We start from the raw sequence: 17053 nt of genomic DNA, 5'->3' as shown, positions 1-17053 counted from the left end.
TTTTCAAAAAACTGATAGAGCTTTTATATTCAGTGAAGGTAATGATGCAAAGAGTCATATAATTCAACATAATCATAAGCACTATATAATAATTTTGAATGCATTAAATTTAGGAAAATATCCAACTACATGCTCCACTCATTTTTTAAATTTTCTTTTTTGAATTAATTAAAAATTTTTCAATTACGGTTAGCATACAATATATTAGTTTCAGGTGTACAACATAGTGATTAGACATTTATATAACTTATGAAGTGATCACCCTGATTAACCTAGTATCCATTTGAGAGCATACAGTTATTACAATATTTTTTACTATATTCCTTATGCTATACTTTTCATCCCCATAACTATTTTGTAACTACCAATTTTTACTTCTTAACCCTTCCCCTATTTCACCGCCTGCTAACTCCCCTTCTATCTGTCTACCATCAAACTATTCTCTATATCTATGAATTTGTTTCTGTTTTCTTTATTTTGTCTTTAGATTCCACATGTACATGAAAGTATATGGCATTTTCTCTTTTCTTTCTGATTTACTCCATTCAGCACAATACCCTATCGGTCCATCCATGTTGTTGCAGATGGCAAGATTTCATTCTTTTTTTGGCTGAGTAATATTCCATTGTATATTCCATTGTATATATGTATACCTCTTCTTTATCTAATCATACACTGATGGGCACCCAGTTTGCCTCTATATCTTGGATATTATAAATAATGCTGCAATGAACATATATGGATTCACATGCCCCTTCGAAGTAGTGTTTTGGGTTTCTTTGGATAAATACCCAGAAGTGAAATTATTGGGTCCTTCTTTGTCTCCTGTTATAGCTTTTATTTAAAGTCTATTTTGTCTGGTATAAGTATTGCTACCCCAGCTATTTGTCTTTGTTTTCATTTTCATAAAATATCTTTTTCCATTCCTTTACTTCATCCGTGTGTATCTTTTGATCTGAAGTGAGTCTCTCATGGGCAGCATATGTACAGGTCTTGTTGTTTTCTTATTCCTTCAGCCATCCTATCATTTGATTGGACCATTTAATCCATTTACATTTAAAGTAATTGTTAATGAAACTAAGAGCTGGTTCTTAAAAAAGATAAACAAAACTGATAAACCTTTAACCAGACTCATCAAGAAAAAAAGAGAGGACTCAAATAAATGAAATCAGAAATGAAAGAGAAGTAACAACTGATACCACAGAAATACAAAGGATTATAAGAAAACACTATGAACAATTATATGCCAACAAACTGGGCAATCTGGAAGAAATGGATACATTCCTAGAAACATACGATCTCCCAAAAACAGAAACAAAAAATCTGAACCAACTGATTACTACTAATGAAACTGAATAGATAATCAAAACACTCCCAACAAACAAAAGTCCTGGACTGGATATCTTCACAGGTGAATTTTACAAAACTGTCAAAGAAGAATTAATGCCTATTCTTCTCAAACTATTCCAAAAATTCAAGAGAAGGGAAGCCTCCCAAACTCATTTTCCAAGGCCACCATTATCCTTATTCCAAAACCAGACAAATACATTACAATAAAAGAAAATTACAGCCCGATATCCCTAATTAACATAGATGCAAAAATCTTCAACAAAATATTAGCAAGCCAAATTCAGCAATACCTTAAAAAAATCATACACCATGATCAACTGGAATTAATTCCTCGGATGCAAAGTTGGTTCACTATCCACAAATCAATCAATGTGATATACCACATTAATAAAATGAAAAAAATCACATGATTATCAATAGATGCAGAAAAAGCACTTGACAAATCCAGCATCCATTTATGATAAAAACTCTCAGCAAAGTGGGAATAGAGGGAACATATCTCAACATTAATAAAGGCCATATATGACAAATCCACAGCTAACATACTCAATGAGAAAAAGGTAAAAGCATTTTCGTTAAGATCAGGAAAAGACAAGTATGTCCACTTTCACCACTTTTATTCAACATAGTATTGGAAGTCCTAACCACAGCAATCAGACAAGAAAAAAAAAAAGGCATCCAAATTGGAAAAGAATAAGTAAAACTCATTATTTGCAGATGACATGATACTATATGTAGAGAATTCTAAAGATTCCACCAAAGGACTGTCAGAACTATCAGTAAAGCAGCAAGATACAAAATTAATATTCAGATATCAGTTGCATTTTTACACACCAAAAATGAACTATCAGAAAGAGAAATTAAGAAAAATATCTCCTTTATAATTACATCAAAAACAATAAAATACCTAGAAATAAATTTAACCAAGGAGGTAAAACATCTGTACTTGGAAAATTATAAATCATTGAAAAAATAAATTCAAGAAGATACAAATAAACAGAAGCATATATTGTGCTCATGAATAGGAAGAATCAACATCATTACAATGTCCATACTACCTAAAGCAATCTATAGATTCAATGCAATCGCTATCAGAATACCAATGACATTTTCCAGAGAACTAGAACAGATAATCTAAAAATTTATATGGAACCATAAAAGATCCTGAATAGCCACAGCAATCCTGAGAAAGAAGAACAAAGTTGGAGATATCACTATCTCATATCAAACTACACAACAAGGCTATAGTAATCAAAACAGCATGGTACTGGCATAAAAACAGACATATAGATCGATGGAACTGAAGAGAGAGACCAGAAATAAATCCACAACTATATGCTCATTTAATATATGACAAAGGAGGCAAGAATATACAATGGGGTAAAGACAGTCTCTTCAATAAATGGTGTTGGGAAAACTGGACATACACATGCAAAAAAAAATGAAACTGGACTACCTTCTTACACTATTTACAAGAATAAACTCAAAATCGACTAAAGACTTAAATGTTAGATCTGAGACCATAAAATTGCTAGAAGAAAACAGGCAGTAAACTCTCTTATATTGCTCTGAGTAATATTTTTTCTGATATATCTTCCTGGGCAAAGGGAAACAAAAGGAAAAAAAACAAGCAAATGGCACTACATCAAACTAAAAAGTTTTTGTATAGCAAAGGAAACCATCAACAAAACAAAAAGACGACCAACTGTTTGAGAGAAGATATTTGCCAATGATATATCAGATAAGGGGTTTATCTCCAAAATTTATAAAGAACTCATACAACTGAACACCAAAAAAATCCCAGATGATCCAATTAAAAATGGGCAGAGGACCTGGATATGCATTTCTCCAAAGAGGACATACAGATGGACAACAGACATATGAAAAGGTGCTTGACATCACTAATCATCAGAAAAATGCAAATTAAAACCACAATCAGACCTCACCTCACACCTGTCAGAATGACTATCATCAATAATCAAAAAATAAGTGTTGGTGAGGATGTGGAGAAAAGCGAACCTTTGTGCACTGTTGGTGGGAATGCAGATTGGTATAGCCACTATGGGAAAGTTTGGAGGTTCCTCAAAAAAATTAAAAATAGAACATATAACACAGCAATTGCACTTCTGGGTATTTATCCAAAGAAAACCAAAACACTAACTCAAAAAGATATATATACCCCTATGTTCATTGCAGCACTATTTACAATAGCCAAGATGTGGAAGCAACCTAACTGCCCATCAGTAGACGATTGGATAAAGACGATATGGTACATGCACACAATGGAATATTACTCAGCCATCAAAAAATGAAATATATCATTTGCAACAACCTGGATGGACCCAGAGGTTATTATGTTAAGTGAAATAAGTCAAACAGAGAAAGACAAAAACCATATGATTTCACTTACATGTGGAATCTAAGGAACAAAATAAATAAACAAACAAAATGAAATCAGACTCAGATACAGAAAACTAGTGACTGCCAGATGGGATGAGGGTTGGGGGACTGGGTGAAAATGGTAAAGGGATTAAGCACAAATTGGTAGTTACAAAACAGTCACAGGGATGTGAAGTACAGCATAGGGAATATGGTCAATAATATTGTAATAACTAGGTATAGTGCTAGATGGGTACTAGACTAATTCAGGGGATCATTTTGTAAATTATATAAATGTCTAACCACTATGTTGTACACTTGATCTTTCTCAAGATAACCTTCTCTTTCCTGCTCTCCCTTCCTCACTCCCCCTCCCACCTCCTCCCACCTCCGCAGCCACAATTCAGCAACAGACCCAACTTAATTTTTTACGACTTGTCTCCAAATTCTAGTACATGGGTCCTTCATACAGTTGTAGGAATCAAGAAAAGTGTGCAAGTATAAAGGCAGGTGAGAACCTGGCAGAGATGATTTTTGGCTATACAAATTCCATTATTGCTCGTCTGTAAATTCTTTCAATGGCCAGATAATTAATTTGGAATCTGCAAGTCAAATCACTCATTTTTCTGCAAAGTTAAGTAATTGGATAAAACATATTTCCAAAGTATGCAAACTATGAAGGTGGCCAATTACATCATCTTCCTGTATTGCTCTCCTAGTTTTGTTTCCTCATGCCTGCTTGATGATGCTTCTCAGTACAGATCTTTTTGGGCTTCTTGATTTTGAATTCCAAATTTGGCAAATTACCTTTGCTGACATTTTTCTAATTTGCTTTACTGCTGGTATTTCATAGACATTGTAAGACAAATGCTCCCACTGCCATTTTGATATAAGTTGAGACTTTGAACGTTTCTAAGACTTTAAGAAAGAATATCTGCTTTTGTTGCATATGTACAGATTATGTGCAGGTTCTGTCAAAGGAAAATCCCATAATTGGGCACTGAGGACACACTTATCTCCAAAAAAGAACATACGCCTATCCTCACATACTTACTCAGATTGGCTAATGAACCTATAAATGGATGTTCTTATCATTTACCAACTTGGCTTTGCTTTCAAAGACATAAAATACAAAGATACTGGGAAATATTAGTAATTCTTAACAGCAATTAAATATATGACCATATATGCAATGCATGGATAAAGTCCATTAATCCTCACTTAAAACTAAAACTTTCTTCATCCAAGTAGAATGTGCTGTACAAACTTCTCAATTTGAACCATGCATTGATGAAACTTTAGGAAACATTTAACATATTCCACAAAACTTTCCCTTCCTACTCTGCAGCAGGTTCTTGCTCCTTTAAACTCCTATTTCTCAGTCTATTAAGGCAGCAATTTCATAATTTTTGTCATATTCACTTACCATAAATTTATTAACATTTCATTTAAATTAATTGACTGTTAAAACACTAAAACAAATTTATTTTTAAAAAGAAACTCTAACGTGCATTTTCTAAGACACATTAAATACATAAAATATTTATATGGGAATCAAAACATCATCTACATTTCAGTGAAAAAGTAGTTCTTTGGTTTAAATGTGGTTTTGAGGCACATGTTGATGGAATATCATTATCATCCATTGTAGTGGATGTTCCAGGCTTCTTGACTTTCTGCTTCTGTATTCCTAGATGAGCACAGTTGAAAGAAGATGGGCCAACCATACATTCTGTCAGTCTAACTGCTACAAATATAATGGCAAATAATTAGAACCTTACGAGTTAAAACTTTATAGTCAGGTGTAGAATAAAATATTTTAATTTTATTAAATTATTTCAAAGGCAAACTTGTAGGGGTGAAGGAATACAGGAAGGATCGGAATGGGTGTATAAACAATATCTTAGGACTTTATATAGCTTATCATTTTCAAAGCAGTTTCATATATCTTATCTAATTTGAATCTCATAATAAGCCAATGAGCTAGAAAGAAGTATATGAGTCAAAGACTCATTATCATCATTATTTGAAGGCCTCTAAGCTATTTTTAACTTTTTAAACAGCAAAAGAGAAGCTGGACCTTTTCTCAAGATAAAACTAACTAAAATATCATATTTCTTCTCTTTTGACTGGAATTAGTTAGCAATAAGTGGTTCAAGCTGGATGAGAACAAAGTTCTGCCTTTACCCAGAAATCATTATTTTTTCTCATTTAAATTTAAATTTGTATTTAAATTATACAATTACACCACAAAGCAATAAAGCGTTGAAAAAAATTTAAATATAATTACTACTAAAAGTCTCCAACTATTTTCTTTCTGTAGATTACCTTCTAGTTTGCCTACATGCTTAATTCCCACAGTTGTATTTTGCTTCCTCTATTTTCTTTCTATTATATCATATAGTCTCTCCTATTATTATTCCCCACTTACAAATAAGGAAACATTAAATGATCTGCCCAAAGTCATGTACAGAGTTAGAAGGTGACAAGACTGGGACTAGAGCTTAGATATTTTTTCATTTCATTCTGAAGCTCTTTCTAATACACTATACTGTCTCACAAAGAAAAGATGTCCCAATTTAAAAAAAATCCGCAAATCTCTAACCTTAATAGATTAATTAAAATGTGATCTTTTAGATTACAATTTACATTTTACCACCGTAGGAGTCCTAAAAGTGTTAAAAATTCCCCTTCTGCATAATTAGACCTAGTCTCTAGCCTCAAAGAGCTCATATATCATTTACAATTTGACAGAAGTCCTAGAGAAGGATGTATATTTAGAAGTAAAGGATTTGGGTCAATATCAAGTCAATCAGAAAAGAAAAGAAAATATCTTGGGAACTGTAATATGAACCAGTGGAGAAAAGATGATTGAAGTGAAAAACAACTCTGCAGAAGCACATGGGCAGCCTATGGTGCTCCTGTGTGTAGTTATATGGGCTGTTTATATAAGAAACCTCAGAGTATAAAGCACAATTACAAAACGCTGCTCCAGTTTTCCATAAGCACAGATGTAGTGGGAAAGCAGGCTGCTTTCAAGAGCATGCCTAAGTTCCATACTGGGAATTGTAAAAGATTTTTAAAAACTTGCCCTCTGACTTGACTAAAACAAGTATTTTCAGAGTGTAGAATATTGTGAAACTGCATCAAAATAGGTATTTATTAAAAGTGAATATTCTTGAGTCTCAGTCAAGTCTTATTAAATCAAAACGTCTCAGAGGTGGTTTGGAATCTGCATTTTTTAAACAAGCTCTCCAGGTGACTGATAATGCAACACTTACGTTTGAAAACCACTGACAGAACAGTTATTGGATACTTTAGAATATTTTCTTAGTCTCTCATTTTGATGTTAGTATGTCCTAAGTTTTGTTTCCCACCCCTTAACCAGCCCCACTCCCTATAATCATTTGGAATAAAAAAAGAAGATTCAGATATTTAGCAGATTACAGTAAAACACATTAAGACATGGAGGACTAATCTAAGCGAGCTCAGTATTCATTCTCATTAGGGGTCCAGTTCATCAACCGTACTGAAGTCAAGAGGCAGTGAATATATTCCATCAATTGATGTAGATGAGCGTACAAAAAGGCAAAAGAAGCCCAAACAGGCTCATGAAATAAGTTTTTAGAACAAAGTCATAGGTTAAAAGAAGTATTAGATAACAGTTCTTATAACAAGCTTTATGTCCTGGCCTATTGATTCTGCACCAGTTATTTTTACTAGAAGACAGAGAACCAATAAGGTGATGTGGAACTCAATTTTCAGCTATAGCTACTGTGTGGATCCTTAAAAGTCTTCATGAGCAATATTAGCTTATGTAATGACCATCCAGGGCTGGTGTTCTGTGTATTTGTTTCTGGTTGATAACTTCAATAATTGAAAGAAACAAAAAAGTGATGAATACACAAACCATTCTGATTGAGACAATAAATCTGTTGATACTTCAGATTAGAAAAGTAGCATATTGCTTCAGGTACTTATCATATTGAGTTTTACATGCTGTCTCTAAACAACCTCAGTTATAAACAGAATGTTTATAAAAGTTGTGGACTAAAATTAACATACTTTTGTGCTACATATGTTTATTAAATTAACAGCTCAGATTAATATAGTCAAAGGGGCATGACATAAGGTACCATAACACTGCCTGAATGTTATAGTTATAATACCATCAGTAATAATAAATAATGAATCAAGAGCAGTGACTGTTATTTTGTTTCTTGAAAAAGCATCAAAATTAAAATAAAATTTAGTTTATTAAAGCAAAACTTTTTCTTAAAGCTTCAATGCTTAAAAACATGAACATCAAATAGTTTATTAACTATTTTTACACTGTAAAGTGAATCTGTGAAAGCTGCTTTTAAAAGAGATCTACAGACAATGAGTAACTACAGAAAAAAAAAAAAGGAAAGTGGAGTGAGAACTAGGAGATGAAAAGAATATGAGATACTGAATAATTAACTCCTTGGCCTCTCAAGGTCTCTGTCTCAACAAAGAATTCCACATGTGCTATATAGTTCTGGCATAGTAGTTCCACATACTTCATGTCAGATTACTTGTTTACGACTGAAGAAAAATTAACTTTTAATTAAATTTAATTAAAATTTGTTAGGCGTCTACTACTATACACATGTCAAGGATTTTATAGACACTATGTTTTTATACTTAAAGAAATATCTGGCTAAAACATCTTATTTCTTTGTCTCAAGAATCCTGAGGAGTTAGTATTATCCTCATTTTACAATTGAGAAACCTTTGGCTCAAAAGTTAAATGATTTGTCTAAGAACACCCAGATAGGCAACACCAGTGGTGAAATTCAAACACAGGTTTTATGGTGAAGCCCATGATTTTTCCAATGGGTGTGTGTGTGTGTGTGTGTGTGTGTGTGTGTGTACACACATAAGAACTCTTCTTTAAAGAGTTCAGTTTGAAGGCCCAGAACTAAACATCAGTTTCTTTCTCTGTTTCTTGTGAGTCAGGATTTCACCAAAGCCATTTATAATGGGAAAAATGTAATTATTGACATCTCTCTTCCACACAACAATCAGGGTGGATTTTCAAAAACACATATTGAGGGTCTACTATGTGTGAGGCCCTGGGGATACTGAACAAGACAAACAAGGTCCCTAACCCTCAAGAAGCTGACATTCTAATGAGAGAGATAAATATACTAAATAAGCATACAAGCGTGTTTCAGGTAGTGACTAACATTTTGAAAAAATAAAGCAGGGTACAGATGTGAAGGGTGACTGGGGGATGTGACAGTTATTTTAGATAGTGTGGTCAAGGGAGGCTTCTCTGAGGAGGTGATGTCTTTACTGAGACCAAATGAGGAGAAAGACACAGGCAGGAGGCAGGAACATTGTGGATGTGTTCAAGGAATAGCTGGAAAGGCCAGTGTGGCCAAAATGAAGTGACTCAGAGCATGGTGGGAAAGAGGTCAGTGAGGTGAGGACAAAATGTCATGGAAACTCACATCCAAGGAAGGGCACACATCCATAGCGATACATGGAGGGGCGGCATGCAGGTGGCCATGGCTGCTGTCAGACAAGAGAGATGGCAATATGTTGGCATAGCAGGTTCTCAGTTCAACAGCTATGCCAGCATCTTGCCTCCTCTCCAGTTCCAAGTTATGGGGGGGCAATACCATGTTTCTTCGGTGTTTTACTTTTCCAAAATCTCCCCTTCCACCTGAGGGAGGGAAAACACACTCATTAATTAAAAATGCAAGCTTATTTCTGAACCTTTTAACAGTATTCTTAGAGCATCCAATTTGGAAGATGTAGTTAAGCACAGGAAGGTTGTGGCTAGTTCCTTTTTTCATGGTCTTTGATCTAAAATGAACCCTGAGAATGTTTACTGACTGCTTGTGAAATGACAGGAAAAAAATTTTAACAAAAATTTTAAATCAGTAAATCCAAAGATGATGAGAGTTAATTAGAGGTTATTACCACCATATTTACCACCACAAATCCCAATGACTCTAAGTAGTTTTATTTTACTCTAATAATTCTATTGGTCAATTTCTGCCACTCAGATATACTTAAACAATAACAAACTGTCACTCTGTAGTGTGTAGTTCCTTGCTTTACATGCTCTTAAAAGTAGTGCTCCTTTGAGCCAATAATTCCCAGTGAGGAATTTACTCCCTAAGCATCTTTATAAAAGCACCACTAACTTATAAATCCAAGGATGTTCACTGGAACACTGTTTTTAATAGCCAAAGAACTCAAAATAACCTGAATGTATATCAATATGATTGATATTGGCTAAATTATGACCAGAAATTATGATAGTCTTACAATAAAGTATTTTGTCATCCTTACAAAAGACCAAGGCATAAGAATAATGGCACTATATATAAAAACTTTTGTGTAAGTGAAAAAGTGTGCATATACACAGATATCATGGGGCATATGTATATATTTTTTCTTGAAGAACACATGAGTGATTTATTATTTTAAATAATGGTTTATTATTTTAAAAATAATTAGTTATAAATTATTTTTGTTTTCTTCTATATGTTTTTAATAAAAGTACTAATAAATATCATTTATGAAAAATGAACCTAAGATATACCTATAAAGATAAAACATTTAGTTACATACTACTACCAAAGTACAAATAACAAAGAAGCATATGCTCTTAAACATGACTAAATTATCAAATGCATTAGCCAGAAACAAAAGTTCATGTTTCCTAACTAGGTATATACACACATAGTCATTCAATTATACATGTACAGTATGTGGTATGTTTCTTGTGGGAGGGCAGGAGGTTATGAGGGTTCTATTGCACAAGATCCTGTAAAATCTTGTCCTGGGGGCAAGGTGACTGGTGGAACAGGTATTGTACTGACTTCCTAGAATACAGTTCAATTTGCTAACATGATCTGTTAATATCAAGGTATTTAGGAATTTTTGGTTCATCAAGTACAGAACACTGGATCAAAATTAATGGCAAATACAAGACAGGTTAAGTAACAAAATACATCATTGAGAAAAGATTTCATTGAATCAAACTCTTCTCCAAATATCATTTAAAAATATTCCTAATATTTGTAATTGAGGCAGCTATAAGTTGTATCATTTTAGAAGGTACACACTACATATTTCGAAACAATAATTTCTTGTGATTTCTTTTTCAGATTCATTTTGCACACACAAAAGAAAACTGAATGCTAACAATGGCCTGATTTACCACCCAGATGTAGCAGATAAGAAGTCATATGAGCTGTTTTATAAGAGAATCACTTAAATGGAAGAGATAATACGATCAACTCATGCACTGCTTTCCTCTTCCTGTATACTTGCATATACATATATATAAAAAAGGAAGAAACTTACTTTGTAAGTTATCAAATTATTTCTCAACATAATTTAAAAGTGCAGAAGAAGACCATGCCCTTCCCCTATTAGAGAAGCTGTAGTTGTTGAAACTTGGGTCCTTTCTTTATGTATTCTCTGATGTAGTTAGCTTCTTTCAGGTCACTGGTAAAATGTACCTCCTCACTACATACAACTTGAACAAATTTCTTGCAAAAGTACAGCCTAACCATGAATTATGTTACAACTAGAAAACATAAAAAATATTGTGAAAACCTGGTTATAGCCTTTAGCAGTAAATATTAAACTTTGAAAAATATTGTCAATAAAATGCCCTGAAGAAAATGCAGGGCCTATTTATAATTTTTTTCTAAAAGAATTAAAAAATTTTTTGTTATGTCTCAAATCTTTAGCAGTGTAATTAACAAAAGAAAGTTCAAAGTCTAGAATTTTTCAAATTATTTTAACTTTAAATTCATGTTAACTGAATAATATGATTTCATTTTGTGAATAATTGATTTAAAATTATTCTGGCAGCAAATCCAGCATGTCCCAAGACATGTGGGGGAGAGGAGGTAGTTAGCTATACCAACCCTAATTAGTACACAGACATAAAGAATGAAAACAACTTAATCACAGCAACTAAAAAAATGGTGTAACTAATACTCAATGTGTTTTTCCAGAGCTGGCATACAATCTACTTAATGCTTCATTAAAAAAAAACAAAAAAAGTTTTCTAAAAAAGGCTGGGAGTAGTGGGGCTGATTATGTATAAAGAGCTAGAATGTCCTATTTTTCAAGTACAGTATTATGGAAAAATTTGTGGTCCAATCAAGAACATAACTGTGGGGAAAAAATAACATTCACTGAATGTGTTGGTATTGCTTTTGGGAACAGACAATTTGACAGGATGTGCTTAAAGCTACTCCCTAACTGATAGAAGCCAGATGTGTGTCTGCCCTACATTTAGGGGTCTGCAAGAGAGAAAGGAGAAAATTATATATATAATTATATAAATACATATAACTATATATAAAGCGAATATAATAAAACTATATATAAACATATATATCTAAATAAAAATTATATATATTTTAGTTTAGGAATATTAATAAAGCACAACTGAACATCTATATTAGGCATCAGAAACAATAACCAAGCTGCAACCACTAAAGCAACGAGGAACTGGAGAAAGGGTTAAGATTTTATTTCTTGCCCTTCCCACTAGTCCGTCTTTCTTGTTGGAAGACCTCATACTCCTCTCTTCCTGTCCAAAACTCCCTAACCACACATACACATAACACGGTGGTACCAGGCTTATTCACCCTCAAAGAGCCCCATTTCCCCAAATCACACTCCTCTACCCATTCTGAACTGCCTTTTCCTCTTTGCATATGTTCTCTATACTATACAGAGATCCCTAACCCCTGGGCTGCAGACTGGTTGGTACCTGTCTGTGGCCTTTTAGGAACTGGGCCACATAGCAGGTGAGCGAGTGAAGTTCCATCTGCATCTGCAGCCTCTCCCCAGCGCTATCATCATCGCCTTAGCTCCATCTCAGATCATTAGGCATTAGATTCTCATAGAAGCACCAGTCTCTGATGCCAAAAAGGTTGGAGACCGCTTAGAGATGAGAAAGAAGAAATCTATCCCCTTGTTATAGGAATTTAAGACAAACTGCAAATGGTTAACAGACTTAACCCTTCGAGGGGACCTAAATTTTTTAGGAGATGAGTATTATATAAAATTAGTTTTTAGTTAGTAGAAGATGAAGATATTTTAAACTGGGGTATCTCCATCCTACAACTTTTTGCCTAACATAGGCCAAGATCAAGCTATTTGCTATTTTCTCAAATTTATATAAACTCAGTGAGGACAGAAGGTGGAGGTGGAGGGGAAGAAGGGAGAAGCAACTTTCTTTTTTGAGTAAATAGTATGTACTTTTACATTCCCTACCCCTATTTAACCCTCAAAACAGTTATAGGTATTATTATTCCCTATTTACAAATGATTAAGCTGAGACTGAGAAAGTTTAATAATCTAAAGTAAATAGCACAAGGTCAGCAATCTATAATAATTCTATTAGTTTAACATTTGTTGGGCATCTATTACATGCCAAGCATTGTGCTGAAGACAGGGCCTCTGCCCATACTGGATTTCTAAGTTGGGCATTGGGGTAGGGGCAAACCTTTAACACATTATATATTTCCACTTAATTTGGTTAGTCCTATGGATCAAGTTAGGCATAAACTATAATAAGAGAAAACATAGTATTGTGATGGATTACAATTATAGCCTTAATTCTCCCTGTATCCACATCCTGGTCATGTAACTGCATATCCATTCTGACTCTAGAGTTAGCTACATAATTTGCTTTAGTCAGTTTGTGATCTTAGCAAGATCTGATGAATGCAGAGCTTAAAAAGCACTTCTGAGACTGGGCTTGCCTGCTTTCTCTTGAGCCTTGTCATCACTATGAGAACATACCCAAGCTACTCTACTAAATAATAATTTGCATGTAGCAGAGCAAAATCTCCCTGGTCATCCCAGGCAAGGCACCCTCGATCAGCCAACAGCCAGCCAACCCTTACATGTGAGCAAGCCCAACCAAAATTAATAGAGCTGCTTAGCTGACCACCTCAATGTGAAAGCAAATGAACACTTCCTGCTGAACTCCTCTGGTTTTTTTAATAGTTGTTTGCTAGGCAGTATTATTGTAGAAAGATCACTGACATAAGCATAATGATTAAGACTATGTGCTCTGGATTTAGGCTGATCAGATCAATATGATCATTATGGCAGTAAGTAGGTCATGTTTGTTCATGCCACTCATTGCACTAAAGGCACAATAAAGTCAACTGACACCTACGTTCCTTCTGGCACCATGTGCTGGAAAATTATAGGATTTCAGTGAATATGAGTGAATAAGTTAACTAATCAAGCACTGTTCTGCTAGACTGGGGAGCTCCTTGAGGGTAAGGGGCAAGTTTCATTTATTTCTGCACCCTCAGGACACGATGTGATAAAAGGCTTTTAGCAGAAAGGTTAATCAGTATTTGTTGAGATATTTGGGTTTTTATCCAAATGTTTTTACCAAGATCAATGGGAAGCTGCCCAAGGGCCATAAGGAAGCAACATGACAAGACTTGTGTTTGACGAGGTCATGCTGGTAAAGGGGCAGGAGGGGCCAGAATGAGTGCACAGAGATCAGCTGGAAGCCAACACCGCTATCCAGGCAGAGATGGTTGCAGCTTGGATTAGAAGAGAAAAATATACAGATTCAAGATAAATTGGGGAGGCAGAGAAAACTTGGTTGAGAACTTGAGGGCCTAAGGATTGGAAGAACCAATTAAAAAAAAAAAAAAAAACCAGTTTCCTGGTTTGTGCTCCTGGATGAGCAGAGGTAACTTTCATTGAGATAGGGAACTCTGGAAGAGGGCAAATATTTTAAAAATGTAGACTCCTGATTAGAGAGATCTTGAGTTAATCCTAGTCTAAAGCAACCATCTGGAACTTCAATTTAAAGAATATGTGGCATTGATTTACTTGAAGATTGATGTTCCTTGAATACTAAATTGTACCTTGTTGCACTGGAATAGTTCATTTGCTTTACGTGGTTGAAAGGTTCTGAAGGAAGGCTGTGGTAGATCTTTGTTAGAAGGCAATATACAGCCTGTTATGAAAACTTCTTGAACTATATTGAGCCTTTAAAGGAAATTAAGCTTAAGAAGAAAAACAGTGTATGTGCCACATTTAAAATCAATTTTAGAGGCTAAGGATGAATCTTTTCCTGCTTAACATATTTTTCCATGGACTAAAAATTGAACTCGACTTTAGAATATTCCATACCCACAAAGTATGAACTCTTAGTTTGCCCCCTTAGACCCATCTTAAACTGCATATTCCTAGAACTTCATCTAATGCAATTATTTTTTAAATTCCAGTTATTTAAGGTCATGATTGAATTATCCATTTGAAGATCATATATAGCTTTCACAATGCAGTCTGTGTTATTATAAGACCATTGGCTTGGGTTGAAAACTAGCATTTTTTCCTAAATATTTTAGTCCTTAATCAAGCCCTTAAAAATATGTCCTTTGTTAAATTAAAATGTTTATTTTACAACAGGGTCATAACTTTATTTGGGTATGAATTATTATACCTTGGATTTCATGGCCATGGACAACCCCATCACCCAACCCCCAATGCTAGCTAGTCATCTAAAAAATGTGTTCTCTTGGCTTCAGGGGTGCCAGGGTTGTGAGAGACTGGAGATTGATCTGTGCAAACTAATAACCACTTCTGGAAAGAGACCAAAGCATTCTGATGGTAGGTGAACAATATCTTCATGTGTGAAAATGTAGAGAATGTGGGGCTATTGTGAGTTACAGGAGGAGCTGAGTGACTTACCAGTAATACATGGTGCCTCTCAAAGCCCAGCCAAGCACAAGGGAACCCCATTCATCACTGGACCCTTTCATCACCCTCAGTGGTCTAGCACAGTGCATATCTTAAAAAATAAAATCTTCATAGTGACTGAGTTTCCTGCTCGATTCATATTTTAGATCTTTCAAAGCTTGAACCAAAGGGATGATGAATTTAGAACACATTAAATGTCAAGCATTTTATATCTATTCTTTTATTAAATCCTAACTCCAAATGGAAGCATTGTTGAGGAAAATTATCTCTGTTTTATACGTGAGAAAACAAAACCTCAGAAAAGTTAAGTGATTAGTTTACAATCATGCTTCTAGTAATTGTTAGAGTTGGAGTTCAGCTTGTCTTCCCTAAGAGTCTGTACTCTACCTGTGCCCCAGGTAGAGTACAGACTCTTAGGGAAGACAAGCTCACCAGTAACTTCCAACCTCACCAGCCTAATCTTCTACTCACCAACATGGCTCTCCCTTTGGGGCTAGATTCATCTCCTTACCAACTCTCTAGCACGCCAGATCCACCTTGTTCACAGCATTTCTCCTGCTCCGGAAACATTCCTCGAAATGATCATTCTGTTTCATGACTCTAAAAGGATCCATTCCAGAGGAAGCATTCTGAACTCAAAGGAATGGTCCACCATGTTGATTCACAAACCATAAATGACTCAGTTTTCCTTTTTGTCAGTAATCTATGGAATACTGTAAATGCATAATTAAAACATAAAACATTTTTATTATCGGGCTAGATGGTTTCCTGTGAGCCAACTACCACCAACGTGAGACATACAGTACACACTGCAGGAGAATCTCCAAAATAATCCATAACCAAGGACTCCCAAATATTTCCATATCCTCTAAGTGTCATTCCCTTAGAATGCTAAGTCTCCAGCCCTTTACAAGAGTTGTTCCCTCCCTCACACCCCTTTGTCTACCTGGCAAACTGGAATTCATCTTTAAGACGCTACTCAGTGCCCTGATGATGATAATGATGATGATGACGACGATGGTGACAATGATGATGATGATGATGACAAATGCCCTATTCTAACAAAGGGACAGATGAAGGAATGCTAAGTTATATTTGCTGGAGGTTGTGTTTGTTTTTGTTTTTGTTTCTAATTTTCACTTGCAGGTGATTTTGGCGATACTGCTGAAGACACATTGGCAAACTGGGCCCAATTTCTGTATGCTTTTTTGGTAGCTTTTGTCCTAATTAAAATCTAGTGCCCTGAGCCACTGCCGTTTGCAGATCCAGAGGCTACAATGGCTCCAGGAAGAGCTAGATTCCAGAGGGAGCTTCAAGAAGGAATATGGTCTGACCACATCAAGGAGACTAAAGTGAAAATCACAGTGCACAGGCTACAAGTAACTTGGGGTTAGCAGTGGAGAAGCAGACAGTCTGCAGGAGAGAAAAGCCGTGATAACAACAATGGCTGTCACTGGTTTCTACTCTGTGAAAGCTTTTATATATGTTACTGGATTATTTCCCATCCTCCCAAAAGCTCTGCAAAGTAAGAACCTTCATTCCAATTTTATTTTCTTTAAAGAGAATATGCAGAATTGAT

General features: G+C 34.9%; 1 protein-coding gene across 6 annotated transcripts in view; it reads right to left on the bottom strand.

Annotated features, from left to right (window-relative positions):
* Positions 1-17053, bottom strand: part of IFNE (interferon epsilon) — a 79771-nt gene that overhangs the window by 41824 nt on the left and 20894 nt on the right. For 2 of the 6 annotated variants that reach the window (XM_039880716.1, XM_039880715.1), the window contains exon 1: positions 9207-9267. The exons of 3 other annotated variants lie outside the window; for them this stretch is intronic. In XM_039880716.1, coding sequence (XP_039736650.1) covers positions 9207-9265 — 59 coding nt within the window. In that variant the 5' untranslated portion in view covers positions 9266-9267. Of the gene's footprint in view, positions 1-9206; positions 9268-9347; positions 9422-17053 lie in introns of those variants that run through there. One more of the 6 variants, XR_005656790.1, reaches the window with a different exon arrangement.

This window comes from Pteropus medius, unplaced genomic scaffold (genome assembly GCF_902729225.1).
Source record: "Pteropus medius unplaced genomic scaffold, Ma_sr-lr_union100, whole genome shotgun sequence".
Classification (NCBI taxonomy): domain Eukaryota; kingdom Metazoa; phylum Chordata; class Mammalia; order Chiroptera; family Pteropodidae; genus Pteropus; species Pteropus medius.
This window is presented reverse-complemented; position numbering and strand designations above follow the sequence as displayed.